The 26,398-nt window shown below is 47.0% G+C and overlaps 2 protein-coding genes across 2 annotated transcripts; both read left to right on the top strand.

The window, feature by feature from the left end:
• The first annotated feature begins 484 nt into the window (after positions 1 to 484).
• On the top strand, positions 485 to 3,294 carry LOC119324323 (trihelix transcription factor ASR3-like). Its single transcript, XM_037598110.1, has 2 exons — positions 485 to 1,356; positions 2,728 to 3,294. Exons 1-2 carry the CDS (start codon positions 573 to 575, stop codon positions 3,021 to 3,023), a joined length of 1,080 nt encoding a protein of 359 aa, XP_037454007.1. The 5' UTR covers positions 485 to 572; the 3' UTR covers positions 3,024 to 3,294.
• A 5,308-nt stretch (positions 3,295 to 8,602) lies between these two features.
• Positions 8,603 to 11,150, top strand: LOC119321058 (pollen receptor-like kinase 5). Its single transcript, XM_037594909.1, has 3 exons — positions 8,603 to 9,311; positions 9,461 to 10,129; positions 10,229 to 11,150. Exons 1-3 carry the CDS (start codon positions 8,603 to 8,605, stop codon positions 10,837 to 10,839), a joined length of 1,989 nt encoding a protein of 662 aa, XP_037450806.1. The 3' UTR covers positions 10,840 to 11,150.
• Positions 11,151 to 26,398: the final 15,248 nt, after the last annotated feature.

The raw sequence follows: 26,398 nt of genomic DNA, 5'->3' as shown, positions 1-26,398 counted from the left end.
GCGGGACGACAACGGCGGAGTGCGGTGAGCGGGTGGGCGGATGGCGGCAGTACGGCGGGAGGAAGAAGATAGGTTGGGTGAAGGAAGTGCAACAACAGTTGGTTGTGGCGCATGGCTGCTGCTTTTACATCTCCAGTGGATGAAGATGTATATTTGCATCACGAAGTGTTGTACTCCCTCCGTTCCTAAATATTTGTCTTTCTAGCCATCTCAAATGAACTACAACATACGGATGTATGTAGACATGTTTTAAATTGTAGATTCACTCATTTTGCTCCGTATGTAGTCATTTGTTGAAATCTCTAGAAAAACAATTATTTAGGAACGAATGGAGTATTTTACATCTTCAGAAGGCAGAGATGTATTTCTTTTTTCATCTACATCATTTTTGGAGGGACATTCATTTTTGGGCCTCGAAGTATTGCATCCACGTCTTCCATTGCAGATGCTCTTATGTAGAAGCTCGTCAATGAATAAGCTGACTCTCTCGAAGCCTCCGTGCCGCACTGACCGACTGACTCACTGTCACTCAGCTCTCGCTTCCCCCAAGCCCCAACACAGCCTCCGCCTCCATGGATCCCCGCGGCGGCGACTTCCCGTGCATCGTCCAAGCCCTACCCTCCGTGGATCCGAACGAAGCCGCCTCCGACTCGCCCTGCATCGTCCAGGCCCTAGCGGCGTCCCCCTCGCCGTCCCCTTCCAAAGCCCTCGCCCTCACGCCCGCGGCCAGAGACCAGCCGCCGCCCGCCTTCAAATCCTCCAGGCCCCCGAGCCCCCGCCGCACGCGCTCCGGCCGCGCGCCCGAGTGGACCGCCGCCGAGACCCTCGCGCTCGTCGCCGCCGTCGCCGCCGTGGACGACGACGGCTGGGCCCGCTCCGTCTCCGCCTTCCAGAAGTGGGCCATCGTCGCCGAGAACATTGCCTTCTCCGATGCCGGTGGGGCGCCCTCGAGGCGCAGGGGGAGGGCGGCCGGCGAGTGCAAGCGGAGGTGGGAGGCGCTCGTGGCGGAGTACGGGGCGGTGCGCCGCTGGGAGGGGCGGACCGGGGGGAGTTACTGGCGCATGAGCGCCGCGGCCAGGAGGAAGGCCGGGCTCCCCGCGGAGTTCGACGCCGAGGTGTATGGCATCATGGACGCGCTGATCCGGGTCGACGAGGCGCTCCTTGGCGGCGCCGGGGGAGGAGGGGGCGACGAGGGCTTGGTCAGTGCTAATGGTGGTGCTGGTGATACTGCTGAGGTGGGAGAGGAAAAGGGTGGCGATGCTGGGGTTGAAGAAGAGGAGGAGGCGGATGGTGACGGGAGTGAGGAGGAGATGCGGGTGGATGATGAAAATGCTGCGAATGCTTCTGATGATTTGGGTACAATTCTTCACTCATTTTCCTTTACATGTTCGCATGTGGGTATGAATCGGCTAGATGTCTTCAGTTGGGTGATGGTGTGCTCTGAGTATGATATGTTGAGGATACTTAATGGTTTAGTAGTTAAAGCTTTGGCCAGTGGAGCATTTTGATATGATGTGGTAGAATTGCTTTCACTCTTTCGTTGTATCCACTCCAGTGGCGGTTCTTCATGCTTGGCTGGGCTCGCATATATCATTGATTTTGTCCATGACAATCCACAATCCTGTTTTTGTTACTTCAAGCGTGTAGGTTTTGTACATCGAGCAAAAAGGCTGTGCCAAGAGTGTAAGAGGAATGTGAAGCCGTTTGATTGACATCTGATTCTGATCCAACGGCGAATGGATCCCCGACATCAATTAACATCTAGGAGTACAGATCTGTGCGTTGGTACACAATAATAAAATTGTATTGCTGCCATGTTGAGCGAAAGAAAAAGACCGAAGGATGGTGTGGAATCATGTGATTCAGATCCCATCCAACGATGAACAGGTGGTGGTCACCCGTTGACATCTTTATACTCCCTCCGCTCCTAAATATTTGTCTTTCTAGAGATTTCAATAAGTGACTAGATACGGAGCAAAATGAGCAAATCTACACTCTAAAATATGTCTATATACATCCATACGTGGTAGTCCATTTGAAATCTCTAAAAAGACAAATATTTAGGAACGGAGGGAGTAGAATTTAACATATCCATATTTTAACATGTCCTAAAGAAAGAAAAAATGTTACCATTTTGCTTATTTATGAATATCAAGCAGTTCTCTCATCATTGTATTATTTCGATGGAATGAGGTGCTATTTCACAATGCTCCTAACGGAATATGCTTTGCTTCGATAAAACATGATATGTCATCTCATTATTAAGAAGTGGTAAGCCTGTATTCCGTAATTGGTTCTAGGTTATAAATGCTGTAACTATAGAGCGATTCCAAATCTACTGTGTTTGTAGCGATCTGTGTGAAGCATTTGATTCACTATTTGTCGTAGAAATTGTTAGTACGTGCTGTTTCCTTGTGTAGGTCATGCAGGTGGATTTGTATTAGTTGCATCCCATTTTCTATCAAAATTGCGTCTTTTTATTGCATTGGCGTTGCTATTAGATCAATAGCTTGCATAAATACCCGCGTTTTGTATTTATGAATCTCCAAAGCAGATCCTATGAACACACATGATGATGATACATGTTTAGTTAATCTCGTCTCTGGATGAATTATTACCGAAATCCCTGATCCCTACCATGTACTGCCAGTCAATGTGAATGTTTTTGTTTCATGTTACATTTTGATTGCGGCTAACTTCATGCCTCTGTGCTATTTTGTCCGCAAGGGTGTGAGATGGAGACCGACAACGAACCAAAGAAAAGCCAAGCCAACGCATGGGAGTTAGCCAACAGGCTAAACGAGAACGCTCAGCATATTCATATGATACTAAGTGGAGACGCTGATGAAGATGGTGGCCACCACAATGCTCCTGCCTATGCCGTCTCACCTGATGCAATGGAGACCACTCGGCAGAAAGCCGACGAGCTGATCAAGTCGCTAGGTGGGCTCGTGAGCTACTTGAACCAGTTCACCGATCTGATCAAGGAAAACGGGATCGAGGATGTCGTCGGTGTGAACTGACTGATGGTAGGCGGGTTTCCTTTGAACTTTGAAGGGTCGAATCATGCCAGCCTGATCGTCCGTCTCTGTCCCTCTCCGTGTCCTCTCTCTCTCTCTCTCTCTTCTATGTAAATATGAGGGCTATGTAGGATGCTTCTAATCAAATGATGTAGGTTTGTAGCAGACACCTGTATGTGCGTTGGCGCCACTATCTGTTTCACCCCCCTGCCTGATGCTTACAGAGACATTGGCTGGATCAGTTTATCTGCTGTTCTGTGTGATTTCTCTTCAATTGGTCCTAGGACACCGTACGAGATTGTTTTTTCTCTCTCTTTGAAACAGAGGCATAAGATTTGCCTCATCCAGTAAATAAGAAGAGAACAGAGTTTTACAAGTGACCCACAATCACGGCAGAAAAACTACTCCCACTTAGCACCCGCGGTAACCCAAAGATTAGCCTTTTGAGGAGGATTGGTGGTGGTGCATTTTTGTGGCAGAACACACGAGTCTTCATATTGTCCAAGAGACGAGCATGGTAAGGGAGGCCATAGCTCGCCTATTAGGGTTTGCCATGTTGGTTCTCTCACCCCACCATTTCATGACCCCACCATTTCATGACGGATCCCTTAAGGTGCCAAGTGGAGGTGTCCATTCCATCATTCCATGATGGATCCCTCAAGGTGCCAAGTGGAGTTGTTCATGTGCAAAAACCTGAACTTCTAAATGACCAATCTCCATAGCTTCATAGTGTAGAGGCACTTGACGAAGAGGTAAACGCCCGTTTCTTGCTCTCTTTTGCAAAGAGGGCAAATGCCACAATTTGCCAAACCATTCCGCTCTAAATAAGAGACGGTCCAAATCCGGTCTTGCAAAGTCAACCATGCGAAGAATTTAACCTTTGAAGGGGCCCAAACTTTTCAAACCATGGAGTCCATAGGGATAATGTTAATATAAGGAATTTCACCTTGTATGCGGTGGCCGCTGACTAGAGCCCCTCCACGGAGTGTTTCCAAACAATGTCATCTTCGGCTTGTTCGTCAAGTTGGAAGTCATGCACAAGCATCCAGAGTGAAAAATTCCTGGATGTGGTCTCCAGAGATGTCGGTGTCATGGTTGATCTTTAACATCCAAGCATTCGCATTGAGAGCTTCACGCACTTTCTAGTTCTTTCTCCTCGAGGCCTCATAAATTAGTGGGGCAATATCCTTGGGCTTGCACCCAAGTAGCCAAGGAGAGTCCCAAAAATATGTTTTTGCACCATTGCCGAGGCATAGAAGAAATAAAGATCTTCCTCGGTGCATGGGTTACCAAACCCCACACATAGCTTGTGAGGCTCCTTCCATTCATACAAGGCCATCTTAGCTGCAAGGCGTGAGAAATTTTGCTGGTGTTGAAAACTGTAGGCCTTCGTACTCTGGTGAATGAAACCCCTTTTGAACAAAGTATGTAGAAATGTTTGGTCAAGAAGATTCTAAAATAAAACTTGTCTCCTTACAATGAACAAGCCAATATCCTGGATGGTTATACGGCCATCCCAAATGCTTTCATGCAAGGAAGAAATATCTTGGATGGGGTAGTCATTCTTCATGAGGATGTACACGAGATGCACCAGAATAACATGAGGGGGGTAGTTTTAAAAATTGACTTTGAAAAAGCATATGACAAAAGCAAATGGTCATTTTTCCAATGGACCCTTAGGTAGAATGAAAGTTTTCTTCGAGAAATGGCACGAGTAGATCCAAACTTTCCTAACTGGAGGCGGTGCGTCTAGTAAAGTCAATGATGATGTTGGCTATTACTTCCAAACAAAATAGGGATTACGTATGGTCATGGTGACCCTTTGTCTCCAATGCTATTCTATTTTTTTGCAGACATGTTAGCTATTCTAATTGAACGTGTCAAACATGATGACCAAATTGCAGGAGTAGTGCCACACCTTATGGATTGGAGCCTCTCAGTTCTGCAACACGCCAATGATATGATTATTTTACGAAACATTATCTTGACAAGGTTAGAAATCTTAAACTTTATCTTTTAGCTTTTGCGAAGATGACAAGCCTTAAAAATTAACTTTCACAAAAGTGAATTGTTCTATTTTATAGAAGCAATGAGACGACCACATAATATGTTGATCCATTTGGTTGGGCACAAGGTCAATTATCCAATTATATATTTAGGAATTTTGATTCATTATTGGTGCCTCACTAATGCAGAGTGGAACCATGTTGAAGAACACTTAGAGAAACATCTAAGAAGTTGGAAAGACAAGTTGCTCTCAGTTGTAGGACGATTGGTCTTGGTCAATTATCTTCTCACAAACATGGTTCTCTATATGCTCTCAATTTTTCAACTACCAACAAAGGGTGCTGGAAAAGCTGGATTATTGCATATTCAGATTCTTTTGGCTGGGAGATAATGAAAACAAACAATACATAAGCTAGCCAAATGGAGCATGATTTGTCAACCAAAAGACCATGAAGGTTTAGATATTCAGTACCTACAAGTAAAAATAATGGCTTACTTAGTAAATGACTGTTCAAGCTCCTTATTGAGGATGGTGTCTAGCGAAACCTCCCACGCAACAAGTATTTAGGCCCAAAAGTTATGTCTCGGTATGTTGAATGTCTGGAGAGACACATCTTGGGGCAGGTCTGATGGCGGCAAAGAAATATTTTTTTTCTCCTGTGGACCTTTTGCAATAATGGACGGCTTTGAGATCAACTTTTGAAAGGATAAGTGGCTGGGAAACACCACTCTCCGGAAATATCTAGCCTTGTACCACATTGTACGCGATAAGAATGATACACCCGCTGGTGCTTATTAGCTTCTCCCGGTAGGAGATATCCTTTAAGCAAAATTTAGCCAACCGCGTATTATGTCATGACAACATCTTCTATCTTATTTGGATTCGATTAACTAGACACAAGGACAAATGTGTTTCACTAAAATCTAACTATAACTGGGTCCTTCATAATTGACTATATGTATCATGCACTTTTGCACTTGGAGATTGGACAATAATAATCAAATTTGAAAAATTGAAGATACCACTAAAATTTAAGATTTTTTATGTAGTATCTTTGAAGAGGTGTTGTGCTCACAAAGGGCACTTCGCCCACCACAACCGACAATGAAGTAAGAAGCGTAGTTTTTGCGCTCACGAGAGACAATCAAACAACTCTCTACTTTCAAGGCAAGCGCGTGTTCTATATGACCAGACATTCTACTAGCGTTCAATTTATATCCATCTATAAGTGTTGCCAATATATAAGGTCACTGGCTTGACGAATAGCTAAAAAGTTTAGTACACTAGGGTGAAGCATCTGCCTTACTATGATCATTTATTTATATAGAGATGATTTTGTTTCTAATGACAATAGTTTTTCCTTGCACATTATTTATCACTGTATGCATTGGAGCAGTTGGCAGAGATGGCAATGTGCATGGTATTTTCGGTCTCATATGAGATATGACTTTAGTTTTGCAACTGTCTCTTTTTTATGTAGAGATCGGATGTCATTCCTTATACTTTGCAGGAGTTTGACGCTATATTATGAGTTAATAAAACACACTTATAGAAAGGCAAAAACGCCAAGAGAAAGCTAATGTTTCATCTTCATCTTGTTCTAGCTTACAAATAACCACCAAACTAATGGATCGTCATCTCCTCTCCAGTTCAACCCGGCCAACCCACAAAGCAAATGGCAGCAACAAATCATTTCAGTTGGTCAATTATGTTCTCACAAACATGGTTCTCTATATGCTCTCAATTTTTCAACTACCAAAAAAGGGTCCTGCAAAGGCTGGATTATTACATATTCAGATTCTTTTGGAGGGAGATAATGAAAACAAACAATACATAGGCTAGCTAAATGGAGCATGGTTTGTCGACCAAAAGACCATGAAGGTATTCAGTACCTACAGGTAAAACATAATGGCTTACTTAGTAAATGACGGTTCAAGCTCCTTATTGAGGATGATGTTTAGCAAAACATCCCACGCAACAAGTATTTAGGCCCAAAAGTTGTGTCTCGACATGTTGAATGCCTGGAGAGAGACATCTTCGGGAAGGTCTGATGGCGGCAAACAAATATTTTTGTTCTCCTTTGGACCTTTTGCAATAATGGACGTCTTTGAGATCAACTTTTGAAAGGATAAGTGGATGGAAAACACCAATCTCCGGTAATATCTAGCCTTGTACCACATTGTACGCGATAAGAATGATACACCCGCTGGTGCTTAGCTCCTCCCAGTAGGAGATATCCTTTAAGCAAAATTTAGCCAACCACGTATTATGTCATGACAGCATCTTCTATTTTATTTGAATTCGATTATCTAGACACAAGGACAGATGTGTTTCACTGAAATCTAACTATAAATGGGTCCTTCGTAATCGACTATATGCATCGTGCACTTTTGCACTTGGAGATGGGACAATAATAATCAAATTTGAAAAATTGAAGATAACACTAAAATTTAAGATTTTTATGTAGTATCTTCGAAGAGGTGTTGTGCTCACAAAGGGCACTTTGCTCGCCACAACCGACAATGAAGTAAGAAGTGTAGTTTTTGCGCTCACGAGAGACAATCAAATAACTCTCTACTTTCAATGCAAGTGCGTGTTCTATATGACCAGACATTATAGTAGCATTCAATTTATATCCATTTATAAGTGTTGCCAATATATAAGGTCACTGGCTTGACGAATAGCTAAAAGTTTAGTACGCTAGGGTGAAGCATCTGCCTTACTATGATCATTTATCTATATAGGGATGACTTTGTTTCTAATGACAAAAGTTTTTCCTTGTATATTATTTATCACTGTATGCACTGGAGCAGTTGGCAGAGATGGCAATGGACATAGTACAGGCGGGTACAACCTCCTTCTGCCCAAACTCATACTCACAGAAACTGGATAGCACCACCAGCCTCCTTGAATTAGACATAGTTTCGGTCTCATATGAGATATGACTTTAGTTTTGCCACTGTTTCTTTTTTATGTAGAGGTCGGATGTCATTCCTTATGCTTTGGAGGAGTTTGACGCTATATTATGAGTTAATAAAACACAGATATAGAAAGGCAAAAACGCCAAGAGAAAGCTAATGTTTTATCTTCATTCTGTTCTAGCTTACAAGTAACCACCAAACTAAGAGCATTACTAGTAGAACCCTTAAACCCTCAAATCCTTAAAGCAGTTTTAAGGGTTTAGGGGTACTACTAGAAATGCTCTAACGGATCGTCGCCTCCGCTCCGGTTCAACCCGGCCAACCCACAAGGCCCGCAAATGGCAGCAGCAAATCATTTCAGTTGGAAGAATCGCTCTTCTTCCGCCTATTCTTAGCCCCTCAGGCGCCGCGACCTCACTGGGCCCCTTGGCTCCCGACCACCTCCTTCCTCCCTCCCCTTTGGCCATGCGCATGCAAAACGCCGTAGCCGCCCAGCCCGACCCCATCTCCCCCGCCACACGTACGTGCGGTCCTGATCCGCGCCACCGCCGTACCCGCGCGCGCGCGCAAGAAGCCCGGCGGTCGAGCGGACGAACGGACGAACGAGCCGAGTGCGGCAAGCGTGCGCACGCCCGTCGATCGCCGCTGGCGCCATGGCGCGGCTGCGGCCGCCCGGACACCTCCGCCTCGCCTTCTACGTCGCCGTCGTCGTCGGTGTCGGCCTCTGCGCCCCCGCCGCCGTCCTCGTCGCGGCGATCGTCGGGGACAAGACGGAAGGCGAGGTGCTGGTGGCGTTCCGCGACAAGCTGCGGGCTTCGGACGGCTCGCCGCCGGGGCCGCTGCGGTCGTGGGGCACGCCGGGCCCGTGCCACGGCAACCATTCCTCCTGGTACGGCGTCTCCTGCCACGGCAACGGCAGCGTGCAGGGCCTGCAGCTGGAGCGCCTCGGCCTGGCCGGCGGCGCGCCGGACGTCGGCTCGCTGGCCGTGCTCCCGGGCCTCCGCGTCATCAGCCTGGCCGACAACGCGCTCACGGGCCCCTTCCCCAACGTGTCGACGCTGGGCGTGCTCAAGATGCTCTACCTCTCCCGGAACCGCTTCTCCGGCGAGATCCCGGCCGACACGTTCCTGCCCATGCGGGGGCTCCGGAAGCTGCACCTCCACCGGAACGACTTCTCCGGCCGCGTCCCCAGCTCCATCACGTCGCCGCGGCTGCTGGAGCTGACCCTCGCCAACAACCGCTTTGAAGGCCAGCTCCCGGACTTCTCCCAGCCGGAGCTCAGGTTCGTCGACGTCTCCAACAACAACCTCTCCGGCCCCATCCCCGCCGGCCTCGGCCGCTTCAACGCCACCATGTTCCGAGGTATTTATTTAGTCAAATCAGAATTTTTTGCAATGTTACTAGTGCCGATCGTGCGTGTAAATGGAGCGCCCGACTGAATAATTATTGTTTATTAAGTGCGTGACACACGTTCTTGATCGTGAATTGATTTGGGAAAAGTGTATCTGCAGGCAACAAATTCCTGTGTGGCAAGCCAACGGACGTGGTCTGCGAATCCGCGTCGTCGCCCGCCGGCGGCATGTCCACCTTCATGAGGATTGTCATTTTGCTCATCATCCTCGGTGTGCTGCTCGCCGCCGCGGGCATTGCCATGGGCGTCCTGGGCCGCCGGCGTCGTCGGCGGCGACGCGCGAAGCGGACTGACGGCTGCGTGACCCTCCCCAATGGCGAGGTGACGCCGTCCAACCCGGTCCTGGACACCGCGCCGGCCGTCTCCATCAGCCAGGCTACCGTCATCGCCCCCGCGGCCGCGTCCACGTCGGGCGGCCCGGCAAAGCGCGGGGGGCGGCGCGACGAGCACGGGCGGCTGGTGTTCATCCAGGAGAGCCGCGTGAGGTTCGAGATCGAGGACCTGCTCCGGGCGTCGGCGGAGGTGCTGGGCAGCGGCAACTTCGGGTCGTCGTACAAGGCGACGCTCCAGGAAGGCCCCGAGGTGGTGGTGAAGCGGTTCAAGGACATGAACGGCGTCGGCCGCGAGGACTTCTCGGAGCACATGCGCCGCCTCGGCCGCCTCTCCCACCCCAACCTCGTCCCCCTCGTCGCCTACCTCTACAAGAAAGAAGAGAAGCTCCTCATCACCGATTTCGTGATCAATGGCAGCCTCGCCCAGCTCCTCCACGGTACGCAAGAAAGTCAAATCTTCACTTTCTGCGGCATCATCATCGTACAGATCATGAACAATGGAGGAAGCTGATTGAGATTTGTTATGACTGATACAGGGAATCGTGGATCGATGTTGGACTGGAGGAAGAGGCTTCGGATCGTCAAGGGGGCGGCGCGTGGGCTGGCGCACCTGTACGAAGAGCTGCCGATGCTGTCGGTGCCGCACGGGCACCTCAAGTCGTCCAACGTGCTGCTCGACGGCACGTTCCAGCCGGCGCTCTCCGACTACGCGCTGGTCCCGGTGCTGACGGCGACGCACGCGGCGCAGGTGATGATGGCGTACAAGGCGCCCGAGTGCGTGGGGTCGCACGGGAAGCCGTCCAGGAAGAGCGACGTGTGGAGCCTCGGGATCCTCACCCTCGAGGTGCTCACCGGCAAGTTCCCGGCCTGTCGGCAGGGGCGGCAGGGCACCAGCGACCTCGCCGGGTGGGTGAACTCCGTCATCACGGAGGAGCGCACCGGCGAGGTGTTCGACAAGGACATGTCCGGCGGCAAGGGCAACGAGGAGGAGATGCTCAAGCTCCTCCAGGTGGCGCTCACCTGCTGCGAGGCGGACATCGACAAGAGGTTGGACCTCAAGTCGGCCCTCGCGGGCATCGAGGAAATCAGGGAGCCGGAGCCTGAATCCTCGTCGACGTTGACGGGCGAGGGAGAATCGAAATCATAACTACGATCGGGCAAACAAGTTCACAACAACCCACGCACTGATCCGTAATATCAAATCAACCGAGACGATTCAGGAACGATCGATCGATCGATCGATCGCATGCACTGAATTGCATGGCATGGTGGAACTCTGAGGCACGGGCGGGATCGACGGTTCGTGATGAGCTTAATTCGATGCGTCGACCATCCATCTGATGAAGAACATATGTACATTTGAGCAGGGGTGGTTGATGGAATCCATGACTAATTTTGGACGTGTAAATTAAACCCATCTAGCATAATTTGAGTTAAAGAGAACAAGAAGGAAAAAGGATGCGGCGTAGTGTGTTAACAGAGTACATTGGTTCTTGCTTGTTTTTCCGTGTTCTTTTATTTTTCGTGAATACGCAAAGCTTGCTTATCATTCATTGATAGAAGAATATAGAACGAGTACAAGTAGAGGAACATCACACAATACGTACATGACACCCGAAGCAGAGAGATATGGGATGCTCCGCTAAGCAGAGACTACATAACTAAACCCACAAAGCCCCGAACAAGAGAAGCAAATCAAACCAACAAGACGTCCAACATCGTCAAAGCCAGCACCAGGGCACCAAGAGCGACAAGATAGCACCTTCAAGAAGAAAAGCGACGCCATGACGCCGCCGCCATCCAATCCGGAGAAACTGGAGCTAGGGTTTCCCCTGAGCTCGAAGAGGGGCGCAGATGAAGGCCATGCTAGAGCTTCCAAGGAAGACGACACCCGCGAGCGTCGCCGCTGCTAGCACCAGCAAGCCAAGCAGAGATTTCTCCCCGGTCTGATACTGAGCTATCCCAAAGCTGTCGAATATGAAATCTGTGATGGGGAAGCCGTAGTTGGCCGGAGCCGCCAAGTCTGTAGGAGGGTTGGCCGCTGGAAGGTGGCACCTGGCGACACTGGACACACGACATAGGATCTAGCACCAGGCAAGGTGTGGAGGCATACGAGGGCCGGGGTGTGCGGTGAGGCAGAGTGAACCGACACAAGGGAAGCGACAGCGACAAGCGACACTAGCAAGCTAGGACTGGGCAGAGCGCATATCCGAGTTGCCGGGGCAGTAGCCATCAAGACGTCGACGAGCCGAGAGTGTTGGAAGGGACGCAACTACCGGATTGCGGGGTCCAAGGCCGGAGCTGCACCGGGAGAGGACGCTGCCAAGCCACGGACACTAGAGAACGCAAGTCCAGAGGTCACGGCGAGGTGCCGCACGAACACCACATCAACCATCGTAGCCTACATTGCATGCCGGAGCTGCCACCGCAAAGAGAGGACGGTGGGCGCCGCCGAAGATAAGGGCTACCTGCATGAGGCAGGCCAGCTGCCGGCCGTAACATCCGCTTCCACACCCTGGCAAGCTGCAACACCAATAGCTGGCTGCGTCCACGCGGAGGGAGGGGCTGCAGAGGTGAGCTTCCAGGCAGCGTCGCCGGCCAGACAAACAATGGGGAGGGGCAGCCGAAGGGGGGCACCACCCGCACGAGATCCAATCTCGGGGAGAGGCAACCGTAGGGGGCACCGTGCGCACGAGATCCAATCTCGGGGCAGAGGTGGAGGGCATAGTGCATGGAGGAGAAAACAACGCCGCCACCACCACCACCATGTCCAACACCAAGCCACGGCGGGCCAGGCCAACAGGGAGGAGGGTGCGCCGGAGGGGACCACGCCGCTTGAGGACGAATCTAGAGGAGGAGGGGGTTGCAATGTGCGAGGGGTTGTGGGGTTGTCCTGCTGCCACCATCGCCAGCATGGCTTCGCTGACCGTCCCTCCAACAGCGTCGATGTGGGGAGTGAGCGGAGGGAGGGCTCCCGGCGGCAGTGGCGTGGGTGATGTCCTGCAAGTGCACAAGGTTTAGTTGTAGCTGTAAGTGCATCTAGTGCCATCCCTAGTTGGTTTTGGAGTATTGACGACAAACTTGGTTGAGGGACTAATGTGTTTGTGAGAATTGCAGGATAACACAGGTAGTAGTCCCATCTTGATTCGGTTTACCTACCAGAGATGACCCCTAAAAATGTGTGAAGGCATTGAAGACAATGGTGGTCTGTGAAGACATTCACACTGAAGACTATGACATGAGAAGACGTCGCGTGAAGACTATGGAGTGTGAAGACATAGTTGTTTCGTAGTTTCCTTTTCTTCTTTGTTGAGTCATAGGAACCACTGTACTGTAAAGTGGGGTCCAAGTGAATAAAGTCAGAGTGACTGATGTGATGCTCAACCAAATCCTATGTCTTCGAGCAAAGACAATGAGAGCAAATCTTATCCAGAGCTGGATGAGTCAGCTTTGCTTGTAGCCCAAGCTAAGCTGCCGCGTGTGTTTGAAATCTGACTGTTGGACACATGTCAGTTCCTTAGTGACCCAGGGTCATTTTGGAAAAATCAGGTCGAGTTGCCTCCTAGCTATAAATAGCCCACCCCTACACCATAAATTGGTAACTGCTTAGAGTTAGTGCACGACTTTTATCGTTTGAGAGCAACCCACCTCCGAAGCCCTTGAGAGAGAATCCTTGCGAGGACAAAGCCCAAAACACCCAGAGCCAAAAAGTGTTAGGCATCACTGAAGTCTTTTTGTCCGCGTGATCTGAAGACTTATTACACTTGAGGACTGTGCATCCTCCAGCCGGTTAGGCGTCGCGTTCTAAGCATCCAAGAGTCATTGTGGATTGCCAGTGGAACGAAGTCTGTGAAGGTTTGGAAGTCTCCCTTGAAGACTTACCAGAGTGATTGGGCGAGGACTAAGTGTTCTTAGATCAAGGGGAATAAGGTGAAGACACGGTCTTCTGAGTTGAATCTCAGCCTCCCTAACCAGACGTACAGTTGTCACAGCAACTGGAACTGGTCCAACAAATCCCTTGTCCTCTTCGAGCAACTGGTTCTATCCTTCCTCTCTCACCTTACTTACTGTTTGTCTTCGTGAAGTCATTGCCTACTTGCCTGATCTAATTGACTTCACTGAGTGAAGACTGTTGTCTGTTTGGCTTCATTCTATCTTCCATCCTGATCCATACTACCTGGCTGCTTATAGTCTTCGTGCTTTCACTACATTGCTTACTTGACTATGGCTTGTCTAGTGTAGTCTACCTTCCGCTGCATATCAATAGGTTCATTTCTATTGTTTGTCTTTGAAACACCCCTTTTTTTGAAGACTTTCATAAAAATCACCTATCCACCCCCCTCTAGTCGGATATTAGCACTTTCAATTGGTATCAGAGCAAGGTGCTCCCTTATTCTGTGTGATTCGGTTTAACCACCTGGAGTTTAGCTATGTCGACTACATGAATAATCAAAGTCTCTGCTGCGTGCCTTGTCTTCGATGGCACTGATTACCCCTACTGGAAGAATAAGACACACATGCATCTTGAAGCCATTGACGTTGATCTCTGGTATGTCGTTAAGAATGGTGTTCCCAAGACTGGTGAAGGTGTCACTCCTGCTGATGTCAAGAAGTTCATACAATTGGACTCAACTGCCAAGAACATCATCTGTGGTCATCTGACCAAGGGGCAGTATGGTCATGTGAGTGCTCTGGAAACTGCGAAGCTAGTCTGGGACTGGATCTCCAAGGTCAATGAAGGCGTCTCAACACAAAGAGACTCAAGGATCAGTGTTCTTCGCAATCTCTTCAGCCGCTTCAAGAGAAATGACAATGAGAATGTCCAGCTCACATTTGATTGCCTCACTGATATCACCAATGAGCTTCATGCACACGGCGCCACTGAGATCACCAAGCACGAAATCGTCAAGACACTTCTGAGATCTCTTGATAGCTCATTTGACACCCTGGCCCTGATGATTCAAGAGCGCCCTGACTTCAAGACTCTCGATCCGTCTGACATACTTGAGAGTGTCACCACACATGAGTTCCAGCTATCTAAGAAAAGAGATATTTATGGTCCCAACTATGGCCGTACTCACGCTTTGAAGGCAAAGGATGTCTCATCGTCTGAAGAAGAATCTGACTGCAGTTCTGGGGATCCTGACGACATTGGAAAGGAGCTTTCTATGCTTGTGAGGAAGTTCCAGAAGTTCACTAAGAAGAAAGACTTCAGAAAGTCTTCAAGATCCAGCTCCAGAAATGATGAAGCTTCCTCTCGTGATCAAAAGAAGAGAACATGCCACAAGTGCAAGAGACCTGGTCACTACATCTCTGACTGTGCATAGTGGGACAATGAGACCAAGAAGAAGAAGAAGAAGAAGAGCAAGGAATATGATTCTGATGACAAGGAGAAGAAGAAATCTTCAAAGTCTTCTTCCAAGTATTCATCGAAGTCTTCATCACACAAGAAGAGCTCATCAAACAAGGCTCGTGCATTTGTTGGCAAGGAGATGGATTTAGAGGAGGAGTCTGCATCTGAGGAGGTAGAGGCAGAGTCTGAAGAGGAATCTGATTCCGGCATGGCAAGCCTGGCTCTAGCTTCCGCGTATGTCGCCAAGTCCATCTTCAACACTGAAGACAATGGCCTCGTCACCAACACTGATGCTAAGGATGAGGATGACTCTGCTCCCACCTACTGCTTCATGGCACGTGGTGCCAAGGTAAACTCACGTGATGCTTACTTTCAAACATCAAGTGAAGATGACTCTGAATGTGAATCTAAACCTAGCTACAAAACACTTGCTAAAATTGCAACTGAACAACAGAATGCCATGGAACATATTCAAAAATTGTTAGACAAAAGCGATGACCTGTTGGACGCAGAAATGACCCGATCTCAGTCCTTAATTGAAGACATTAAAAATCTTCATGTTAAGTATGATGAACTTGAAAGTCGTCATGAATCGCTCTCAACCTCTCATGAAAAGCTTTCCTATGATTATCTTCAAAGGAAGCAAGAACTTGAGAAATTGAGATCAGCTCATGAAGATCTTCAAAAGGTAAATGAGTCACTCCGCGCTCAACAGATCAGTTCCGCTCAGGAAGGATTTGAACCACCATGTCTAAAATGTATTGAGCATGATAATGTTGTCTCTGTTGCTGAATGTTCAACTGCTGCTACTGTTGCAATATCTTCAACTGCTAATGTGGTAACTAACCCCTCAGCTGAGGATACCACTACTATTGCTGATGAGAATGCCAGGTTGAAGTCATTACTTGAGACAGAAGTGTACAAAAGTCTCAAAGGGCATCAGACACTATGTGATGTCCTTAAAAGCAGTTTCTGAACCGAAACCCTAGGAAAGAGGGTGTTGGTTTCGAGAGGAAAATGAATGTTGATGGTTCCTACTGGATGCCTGAGCAGTACCCCAAAACCACATGGGTTGCTGCTAGGGACCTTCAGTGGATCCATCTACCTTATCTGGGTTCACTAGTGCTAACGCAATTATCATTGATGAATCCTTTGATGCAAACTATAAACTATTCAGGAATCAGAATGGTGAAGTGTTTGCCAGGTACATTGGTACTAACTGCAGGAATGGACCACCTCTTAAGAAGATCTGGGTACCCCAAGCATTGTCTAGAATGTCTTCCTGTGAATGTCGTCATGACACCACCAGGGAAGAAGACAAACCCTAGACCAAAGGCTTCATATGGTCCAAAGGCTTCATACAAACAGAGGACTCACCTGAGTCACCCTAACGCCAATGTTTTGCAGGGAAATCATACTCAGACCTTTGAATATGAGCGTGTTTCATCAAACCGCTATGTTCATAAGTCTAAGAACTTTTCTGCTTATTCTTATGAGTATTATTCTCCTCCTGCAAGGCTATTTGCTAGGGCTTCAAAGCTGAAGTTCTCAGATGCTGCACTTAGAATCATTGCTTCTAAGCCACCCCTGAAGATGTGGGTGGTTAAGAAAACTTAACTCTCTTTTGCAGGGTAAGGTCTCCAGCCGGAAATCAAAGGCGTCTGATGCTTATGTTGGGGACCTTAAACATCTTGTGGGACGCAATATAAAATGTCCAAATGGTCTTACTATGTATTTCGTCCCGGGATTCCTTGACACTCATCCTATCTATACTAACCAAGATTTGAACTTCTATGTTCCACTTGTTCGTCAGATGTTTGCACTTCAAAACTGTCTTGGTGAAGCCTATCCCCCAAACTGTACTGTAGGCTATGACACCTCAAGCTTCAGAATGGATTATGGATAGTGGCTGCACCAACCACATGACTGGTGATCAAAGTCTTCTGATGGATTCAACCCTTCGCCCATCTGATAAAAGTCATATCACATTTGCTGGCACTGGTAAAAGTAAGGTATTGGGTCTTGGTAGAGTCGCAATCTCAAAGGATCATCACATGGATAAAGTGATGCTTGTTGAGTTCCTTGGTTTCAACTTAATGTCTGTATCAATGCTATGTGATTTGAACATGATTGTGATATTTGGAAAATATCATTGCCTTGTCCTTATGGAATCTGACAAATCTCTAGTCTTTGAAGGGTATCGAAAAGATGATCTGTATATGGTAGATTTCTCAGCAGGACCACAACTTGCCGTATGTCTTCTAGCAAAAGCTTCAGAGTGTTGGCTCTGGCATCAAAGGCTAGGACATGCGGGTATGAGGAACTTGTACACTCTCGCGAAGAAGAAGCATGTCGTGGGCATCGAAGGGGTCAAGTTCAAGAAAGACCATCTGTGTGGTTCCTATGAAGCCGGGAAGATGACTAGGGCCAAGCATCCCTCAAAGACAATCATGACGACATCTCAACCCTTCGAACTGCTTCACATGGACTTATTTGGCCCTACTCACTAATCTACTCTCACTACCACTGCTTGTCTCTATGGTTTCGTTATTGTTGATGATTACTCAAGATATACATGGGTGCATATAATTCTCTATAAGACTGAAGTGCATGATGTCTTTAGACGCTTCGCCAATCGTGCCATGAAAACTATGGCATCAAGATCAAGCACATCAGAAGTGACAACAACACAGAATTGAAGAACACTGGCCTCAACACTTATCTTGATACACTCGGCATCACTCATGAGTTTTTTTGCTCCCTACACACATCAGTAGAATGGCATCATGGAGCGAAAGAACAGAACCCTCGTCGAGATGGCTCGGACGATGCTTGATGAGTACAAGACTCCAAGGAAGTTCTGGCCTGAAGCCATTGACACTGCATGCCACGTTATCAACCAAGTTTATCTTCACAAGCTTCTAAAGAAGACATCATATGAGCTGCTAACTGGTAAGAAACCAAACGTAGTTACTTCAGAGTATTTGGTGCAAGGTGCTGGATCAAGGATCCACATCACACTTCAAAATTTGCATCGGAAGCACATGAAGGTTTTATGCTTGGATACGGAAAGGATTCACACTCCTACAGAGTCTTCAACCTCTTTCACTATAAAGTGGTTGAAACTGTGGATGTGCGGTTCGATGAGACTAACGGCTCGCAAAGAGAGCACCTGCCAAATGTGCTAGATGAAGCCCCTCCTAGTGAATCTATCGAGCTCATGGGTACTGGTGAAATCATATCATTTGAGGCTCAGGCTGAAGATGAACTCATCATTGCACCAAGTCAACCTGAAGACAATGCTCAGCCTGAAGTCAATGCTGAAGTTGAAGACAATGATCTGCAAGAGCAAAATCTTTGTCCAGTACATCCCCATGTTGCAAATGAAGTACAAATTGAGAAGATAATTGATAGCATCAATGCACCTGGTCCACTCACTCGTTCAAGAGCAACACAACTAGCAAATTTCTATGGGCGCTTTGCATTTGTCTCTATATCTGAACCCAAAAAAATTGTTGAAGCCTTTATGGAACCTGAATGGATTCAAGCCATGCAAGAAGAGCTTCATCAGTTCGAGCTGAATAATGTCTGGGAACTAGTCAAATGTCCTGATCCCCGCAAGCATAATATCATTGGCACCAAATGGATCTATCACAACAAACAAGATGAACATGGTCAAGTTGTCAGAAACAAGGCTCGTATGGTTGCTCAAGGTTACACTCAAATAGAAGGGATTGACTTTGATGAAACATTTGCTCCCGTGGCAAGACTTGAAGCCATTTGCATACTGCTAGCATATGCCAACCATCACAACATCCTTCTGTACCAAATGGATGTGAAGAGTGCCTTTCTCAATGGCAAGATTGAAGAAGAAGTGTATGTTGCACAACCACCTGGCTTTGAAGACCCAAAAACATCCTGATATGGTGTACAAGCTCAACAAGGCACTGTATGGCCTCAAACAAGCACCTCGCGCTTGGTATGACACGCTCAAAGACTTCTTGAAGAGCAAAGGCTTCAAACCTAGTTCTCTAGATCCAACACTCTTCATGAAGTCATACGACAGTGAACTATTTGTGTGCCATATCTATGTGGATGACATTATCTTCGGCTGCCCCGACAAGAGATACAATGATGAGTTTGGACACATGATGCAAGAGCAATATCAGATGTCCATGATGGGTGAGCTAAAGTTCTTCCTTGGTCTTCAAATCCGTCAGCAGAGGAATGACATCTTCATATCACAAGAGAAATACCTCAAAGATTGCCTGAAGAAGTTTGGAATGCAAGACTCCAAAGGATACACGACGCCAATGCCAACCAAAAGTCATCTAGGTCCTAACGACAATGGTAAAGATTTTGATCAAAAGGTATACCGCTCCATGACCGGTTCCTTACTTTACTTATGTGCATCTAGGACAGATATAATGCTTAGCGTTTGCATGTGTGCCCGATTCCAAGCGGCACCAAAGGAGTCGCATCACCTAGCGGTGAAGCGAATACTTCGATATTTGGCTTACACCCCAACGATAGGATTATGGTATCCAAAGGGCTCAACATTTGATCTGATTGGATATTCTGATGCTGATTATGCTGGTGACAAGGTTGATCGAAAATCCACCTCAGGAACATGTCATTTTCTCGGTCGATCACTTGTGTGTTGGTCTTCAAAGAAACAGAATTGTGTGTCACTCTCCACTGCAGAATCTGAATACATTGCTGTTGGATCGTGCTGTGCTCAGCTTCTATGGATGAAGCAAACTCTCAAGGACTATGGCATCAACACAAAGAATGTGCCACTCTTCTATGACAATGAAAGCTCCATCAAGCTTTCCAAGAATCCAGTTCAGCACTCGAAGACAAAGCACATTCTGATCCTTCATCACTTTCTCAGAGATCATGTCAACAAGGAAGACATTGATATCATTCACGTCAACACTGAAGAGCAATTGGCAGATATTTTCACTAAGCCCTTGGATGAAAAGAGGTTTTGCAAGTCGCGGTGTGAGCTAAATATCTTAGAATCCTCGAATGTCCTGTGAATGGACACACATCCTAATGCTTATGCATATTGACGACTTAGATGTGCAACACACGAAGTAACGTATATCTTAAATTAATGAAGACTTACCCTCTGAGTGTGAATACATTAATGTGGAATTTGACTTCGGAGCGGCACGATAATTGTGCGCCATGTCTGGGTCTAATACTTCCTATACGGTGGGTAACGCTACCACCTAATTCTTGTTGAAGTGTTTCTCTTGGCGTTATATTTGCAAAGTCTTTGCATTTGGATTGTCTTCAACATTGTTTTGTCTTCATGATTTATCTTCACAATGTTGAGTTGGTTTATCTTCACATATGTGTGTGTGTGTGTGTGTGTGTGTGTGTGTTCTGTCCTCTACAACATTCACTTATAGCTATGTCTTCACTCTTGAATCTTTTGATCTAAGTGAATGTGATCGGACCCTAACCTATTCTGTGCTTCTACCTCAACTCTATCTATCCAAATCATATGCGTTCTATTGAAACCTATCGATTGTCTTCTCTGAGTCCTTGTCAGCAGAGGACAGTCTGACAAACATTTAATCTATTTTTAATGCTGCATCCTTATTGCCTGAAAACCGGAGAAGCCGGAACGACCACCCGACAATACAGGCGTGCGTGGGAACATGGAACAACTCTCAGTGAGTTGCATGTATGCCACATGTTTCTCAGATGTGAACCGCCAGGGGCACCTGCGTAATTGCGTTGCGCCGCCCTCCTCTTCCTTATAAATTCTCATCCACGCGGTCATTATCTGTTCTTCCACCCTGCCACCTTGAATAAACCCTAGCGCCTCCGCTAGCTCCCGTCATCGCCGGAGAAGAAGCGCTTAGCTGCTGCAACCTCTTCGACGCCGTCCTCGCGCTGGCCGCAGACCTCGTCCTCTCCGCCGCCGCCGTAGGTGTCTTCCGCCGCCAAGTTAGGGCGCGGGAGATTGAACTGCTTGGCTTCTCTTCCCATCCATCTAGCAGTTCGTCAAGGGTAAATAAATCTTACTTTTTACTGCCTTTTAGATCCGTCAAATCCGACCACTTTTTCCAAAGTGGTTTCTAAACTTCCAAATCTGGATTTGTTCTCTTTTACATCTCATACCATGCTTAGTATATTCACTTATGCTTCATAACTAGTTAGATTCCTTGTACTTATTCATGGATTCATACAAATCTAGAACCAACTCTCTCCAAATAAGTAGTTGCATGTATGCCACATGTTTCTCAGATGTGAACCGCCAGGGGCACCTGCGTAATTGCGTTGCGCCGCCCTCCTCTTCCTTATAAATTCTCATCCGCGCGGTCATTATCTGTTCTTCCACCCCGCCACCTCGAATAAACCCTAGCGCCTCCGCTAGCTCGCGTCATCGTCGGAGAAGAAGCGCTTAGCTGCTGCAACCTCTTCGACGCCGTCCTCACGCTGGCCGCAGACCTCGTCCTCTCCGCCGCCACCGTAGGTGTCTTCCGCCGCCAAGTTAGGGCGCGGGAGATTGAACTGCTTGGCTTCTCTTCCCATCCATCTAGCAGTTCGTCAAGGGTAAATAAATCTTACTTTTTACTGCCTTTTAGATCCGTCAAATCCGACCACTTTTTCCAAAGTGGTTTCTAAACTTCCAAATCTGGATTTGTTCTCTTTTACATCTCATACCATGCTTAGTATATTCACTTATGCTTCATAACTAGTTAGATTCCTTGTACTTATTCATGGATTCATACAAATCTGGAACCAACTCTCTCCAAATAAGTGAATGTCTTCGCACTATGAGGTCAATGTCTTCAACACTGATTTATCTTCAAAATCCTCTAAGAATGCATATGACCTCTTCCCCTTCCCTTGCATCTCTAATGCTGCCACAGGTACATGTCCGTGGGAGAATCCCTTGGTTATCATAGTCTAAGTTCATTTGCAGAATACTTACAACATCACATTGAATCACCTGAAGTCAGTTCTTGTCTGAAGCCAATCAGACGGAAGCCATTCACTGTGCTGAAGCCAATCAACTTAAATATTATGGCTTCAGAAAAGTCTACTCGGAAGGGTGGCAGGCAACGCCGAGGCAACACAGCTCTTGATCTGCCCCCTACCTTGTATGAATAATACAAGTCTGACCCTGATGAAAACTACAACCAGTGCAAGAACCGGATTCAGTGGATCCGAAGATATTGGGCTGAGGAGTGGTTCAAGTACAGATTTGTCATGCCTGAATATGCTGAGAAGAACTCCATCAAGCATCCATGGGGAGACAGTCTGTATCGCGGTCTAGTGCCGAAGAACAAGCCTGAAGCTATTGCGCAGGAATTCTATCCTTGCATGGTCAGAGGACCGCAGCCTGAAAATGCCGACCCATCCTCCTTATTATGGTGCCGTGACGACAATCTCTTCAAGGCAACTTTCAGTTTGCCAAAGATTCTGCTGCCCAGAACGCAAAAGACTATGGCCTCAACTTCAACCCTGGCCCCTCTGCTCGCAGATCTGATGGGACACACGAAGCTAATGAAAACAGAATTGGCCCCTTTGCCAATTTCAATGGGCTTATGTCTCACATTGCTGCTCAGAGAGCAGTAGTAGAGCACTCTGATGGTGATGCTGATACTGAAGCTGCCCCCTCACTGCCTAAAGAAAAGAAGAAGAAGAAGGCAAAAGCTTCAAAGCCATCTTCTTCACCAAAAGCTTCAGCAAGGAAGCCATTGAGGATTGCACCGCCTAAATCTAGTGTGCAGTCTGAGGACTTATCTCGTGTGTCTAAAAGGACCAAGAAGCCATTGCCCGAGAAGGCCACAGGGCAACCACCGACACCATTCGTTGTGCTACGCAACAAAGATGAAGCCATTGATCTGTCCAGTGATGAAGATCTTGCTAACGATGCTCTGGAAATGCTTATCAAGAGCAAGCAAGAAGCTGAAATCTTCAATGATCTGCTGCTCTTTGATGTTCATATTCTCAATAACTTCATTGATGAGTGGTTTGACAACCAGGACATCAGTATTGATGATCTTCAGCTCCCAATGGACATCAGCGTCACCTTCCATGGTGCCATTGCTGGTGAATTGGCCTTGGCTCAGAAGATTGTCGAGATGAAGAACAAGATTGACTATGAGAAGGCTCATTTCAAGAAGAACATGGATAAGCTCGGTGTGACTGATGTTCAAATCTTCAAGAAGATGATGCATGACCTCAAGGAGGAGTTCCACAAGAAACACACAGAAGCTAAATGCTCAAGGCAGCGCATGAAGTATCTGGCTGAGAAATGTGTTCAAGCCCACAATAAAGCCGAGAAGCGAAAATCTCTTGGGCGGCCTGGCATTGATCCCAGGATGGCTGCCAAGAAGAAGAAGTCTGCTGAGACCCACACTACACCAAGGCGGGAAGAACCTCGCATTGTCTTCCCTGCCAGTATGACCGGCACGAAGCCTAAGGTCCCCTCAGCAGCTTCTGAACAGAAGAAGACAAGAGCGACAGAAGCTAAAGCCAAGAAGCGCAAGCACAAGGACATATATGACGATGCTCCTTCTAAGAAGAAGCTGAAGACTAAGGAAACTAAGTCTTCAAAAAAAAGCATGATGTAGCCTCTCAGCCACTCATTGTTGAACCCATCTCTGTTGCTCCCCCGGCTGCCACAAACCAAGAGCATGGAGTTGTACTCCACAAGCCTGCTTCCACAGAGGCTCATGAAGAAGAGCAAGTTCCAGCTGTTGACCCCAACGCAGCTGAAGACATTGGTCATGAAGACAATGTTGTCGATGATGAAGTCCTTCCTTAGCTAGAGCATTAGTTGGTATCATCACCTGCTCCAACGAGCAGTGAATACATCAGCATTGGTCGTCCATTAACGCCAATTGCTCAGGATGATTCATGGGTCGAGCGCCCGCAAGAAGAAACCCCAGTTCGAGATGCAACACCCCGTACTCCACCAGTGCAAGTCACCAGCCCAATGGTGAATGACGACAACTACATGGAGACCACACCATCACCAAAGGCGTCGCCTGTGTATCAACAGCTTTGCAAAGGCCTTAGGCCATAGGTCTCCATGTCAACCATCCAAGAAGAAGATTCACACCAATCTAGCTCAGTGGCACGACAAGTGTTCTGATACGTCTCCAATGTATCTATAATTTTTGATTGTTCCATGCTATTATATTACCTGTTTTGGATGTTTATGGGCTTTACTTTACAATTTTATATCATTTTTGGGACTAACCTACTAACCGGAGGATAGCCTGAATTGCTGTATTTTTTTGCTTATTTCAGTGTTTCGAAGAAAAGGAATATCAAACAGAGTCCAAATGGGATGAAACCTTCGGGATTGATCTTTTCGGAACAAATGCACTTCAGGAGACTTGGAGTGGACGTCAAGCAACAAACGAGGCGGCCACGAGGGTGCCCGGCATGCCCCTTGGGGGTGGGCGCGCTCCCCACCCTCGTGGGCCCCCCGAGCGTCAACCGACATACTTCTTCCTCCTATATATACTCCCGTACCCTGAAAACATCGGGGAGCACCACGAAAACCTAATTCCACCACCGCAACCTTCTGTATTCGCGAGATCCCATCTTGGAGCCTTCGCCGGCGCTCCACCGGAGGGGGAATCAACCATGGAGGGCCTCTACATCATCTCCAAGGCCTCTCCGATGAGTTGTGAGTAGTTTACCACAGACCTTCGGGTCCATATTTATTAGCTAGATGGCTTCTTCTCTCTCTTTGAATCTCAATACCAAGTTCTCCTCGATCTTCTTGGAGATCTATTCGATGTAACTCTTTTTGCAGCGTGTTTGTCGAGATCCAATGAATTATGGGTTTATGATCAAGTTTATCTATGAGAAATAATTGAATCGTCTCTGAATTCTTTTATGTGTAATTGGTTATCTTTGCAAGTCTCTTTGAATTATCAGTTTGGTTTGGCCTACTAGATTGATATTTCTTGCAATGGGAGAAGTGCTTAGCTTTGGGTTCAATCTTGCGGTGTACGTTCCCAGTGACACAAGGGGCAGCAAGGCACGTATTGTATTGTTACCATCGAGGATAAAAAGATGGGGTTTATATCATATTGCTTGAGTTTATCCCTCTACATCATGTCATCTTTCTTAATGCGTTACTCAGTTCTTCATGAACTTAATACTCTAGATGCAGGCATGAGTCGGTCGATGTGTGGAGTAATAGTAGTAGATGCAGGCATGAGTCGGTCTACTTTACACGGACATGATGCCTATATACATGATCATGCCTAGATACTCTCATAACTATGCGCTTTTCTATCAATTGCTCGACAGTAATTTGTTCACCCACCGTAATAATTATGCTATATTGAGAGAAGCCACTAGTGAAACCTATGGCCCCCGAGTCTATCTTTTATCATATAAGTTTTCCATCTACTTTTATTTGCATCTTTTATTTTCCAATCTATATCATAAAAATACCAAAAATATTTATGTTATCTTATTATCTCTATCAGATCTCACTTTTGCAAGTTACCGTGAAGGGATTGAGAACCCCTTTATCGCGTTGGTTGCGAGGTTCTTGTTTGTTTGTGTAGGTGCTTTGGAATTTTGAGGAGCCTCCTACTGGATTGATACCTTGATTCTCAAAAACTGAGGGAAATACTTACGCTACTTTGCTGCATCACCCTTTCCTCTTCAAGGGAAAAACCAACACATGCTCAAGAGGTAGCAATAAGGATTTTTGGCACCGTTGCCGGGGAGGTCTTCGCTCAAGTCAAGTGTCATGCCCAATATGTGACCCTATCCAAAAGGAACTCGAAGGTCCCACCAAGGATAGACCCGCATATTGAAACGCTTTTGCAAGGTGGATATCATTACATCAACATTACACAATAGATGGGGATACATACAAGAGGCATACAATGCCACACGAATACAACATCACAATACATAAGAGCATCATCCATGTGACACCCGGATAATTAAGCTATAGTGATTTCCCGCTAATGATGCCACGTCGCCACGGTTACTGTGATAAACTCTCGATAGTTCAGAACCGAAACAAATTCAAAATTTAAATAAAAGAAAACAATAAAAGTTTTTAAAAATTAAAATAAAAATGTTCGGTGGTTGCCATGTATTACAAAGATAATTATGGTGTAAGGTTCACAATTTTATAAAATGCCTAAGTGTTTATAAATAAATAAAAACAGAAAAGAAAATAAATAAAAAGAAAACAGAAAACAATAAAAAAAAGAAGAGGGAGAGAGAGTCCCCCCCCACTAGGCTCCGGCCCAGCAGGCCGGCCCTTTCGGCCGCAGGCCCAACCGGCCTCCCCCCACGCCTCCCTTATCCCCCCCCATGATCGAACCCTAGCTTACCC

Source organism: Triticum dicoccoides, chromosome 6B, assembly GCF_002162155.2.
Source record: "Triticum dicoccoides isolate Atlit2015 ecotype Zavitan chromosome 6B, WEW_v2.0, whole genome shotgun sequence".
In the NCBI taxonomy this organism is placed as follows: Eukaryota; Viridiplantae; Streptophyta; class Magnoliopsida; order Poales; family Poaceae; genus Triticum; species Triticum dicoccoides.
This window is presented reverse-complemented; position numbering and strand designations above follow the sequence as displayed.

What these genes read in the sequence shown, in the direction of transcription:
- LOC119324323 (XM_037598110.1), top strand. Translation starts at nt 573, where the DNA reads ATGGATCCCCGCGGCGGCGACTTCCCGTGCATCGTCCAAGCCCTACCC. An exon ending in GAATGCTTCTGATGATTTGG is followed by an intron (nt 1,357 to 2,727) that starts GTACAATTCTTC and finishes TTTGTCCGCAAG; the next exon opens with GGTGTGAGATGGAGACCGAC.
- LOC119321058 (XM_037594909.1), top strand. Translation starts at nt 8,603, where the DNA reads ATGGCGCGGCTGCGGCCGCCCGGACACCTCCGCCTCGCCTTCTACGTC. An exon ending in CAACGCCACCATGTTCCGAG is followed by an intron (nt 9,312 to 9,460) that starts GTATTTATTTAG and finishes GTGTATCTGCAG; the next exon opens with GCAACAAATTCCTGTGTGGC. An exon ending in CCTCGCCCAGCTCCTCCACG is followed by an intron (nt 10,130 to 10,228) that starts GTACGCAAGAAA and finishes TGACTGATACAG; the next exon opens with GGAATCGTGGATCGATGTTG.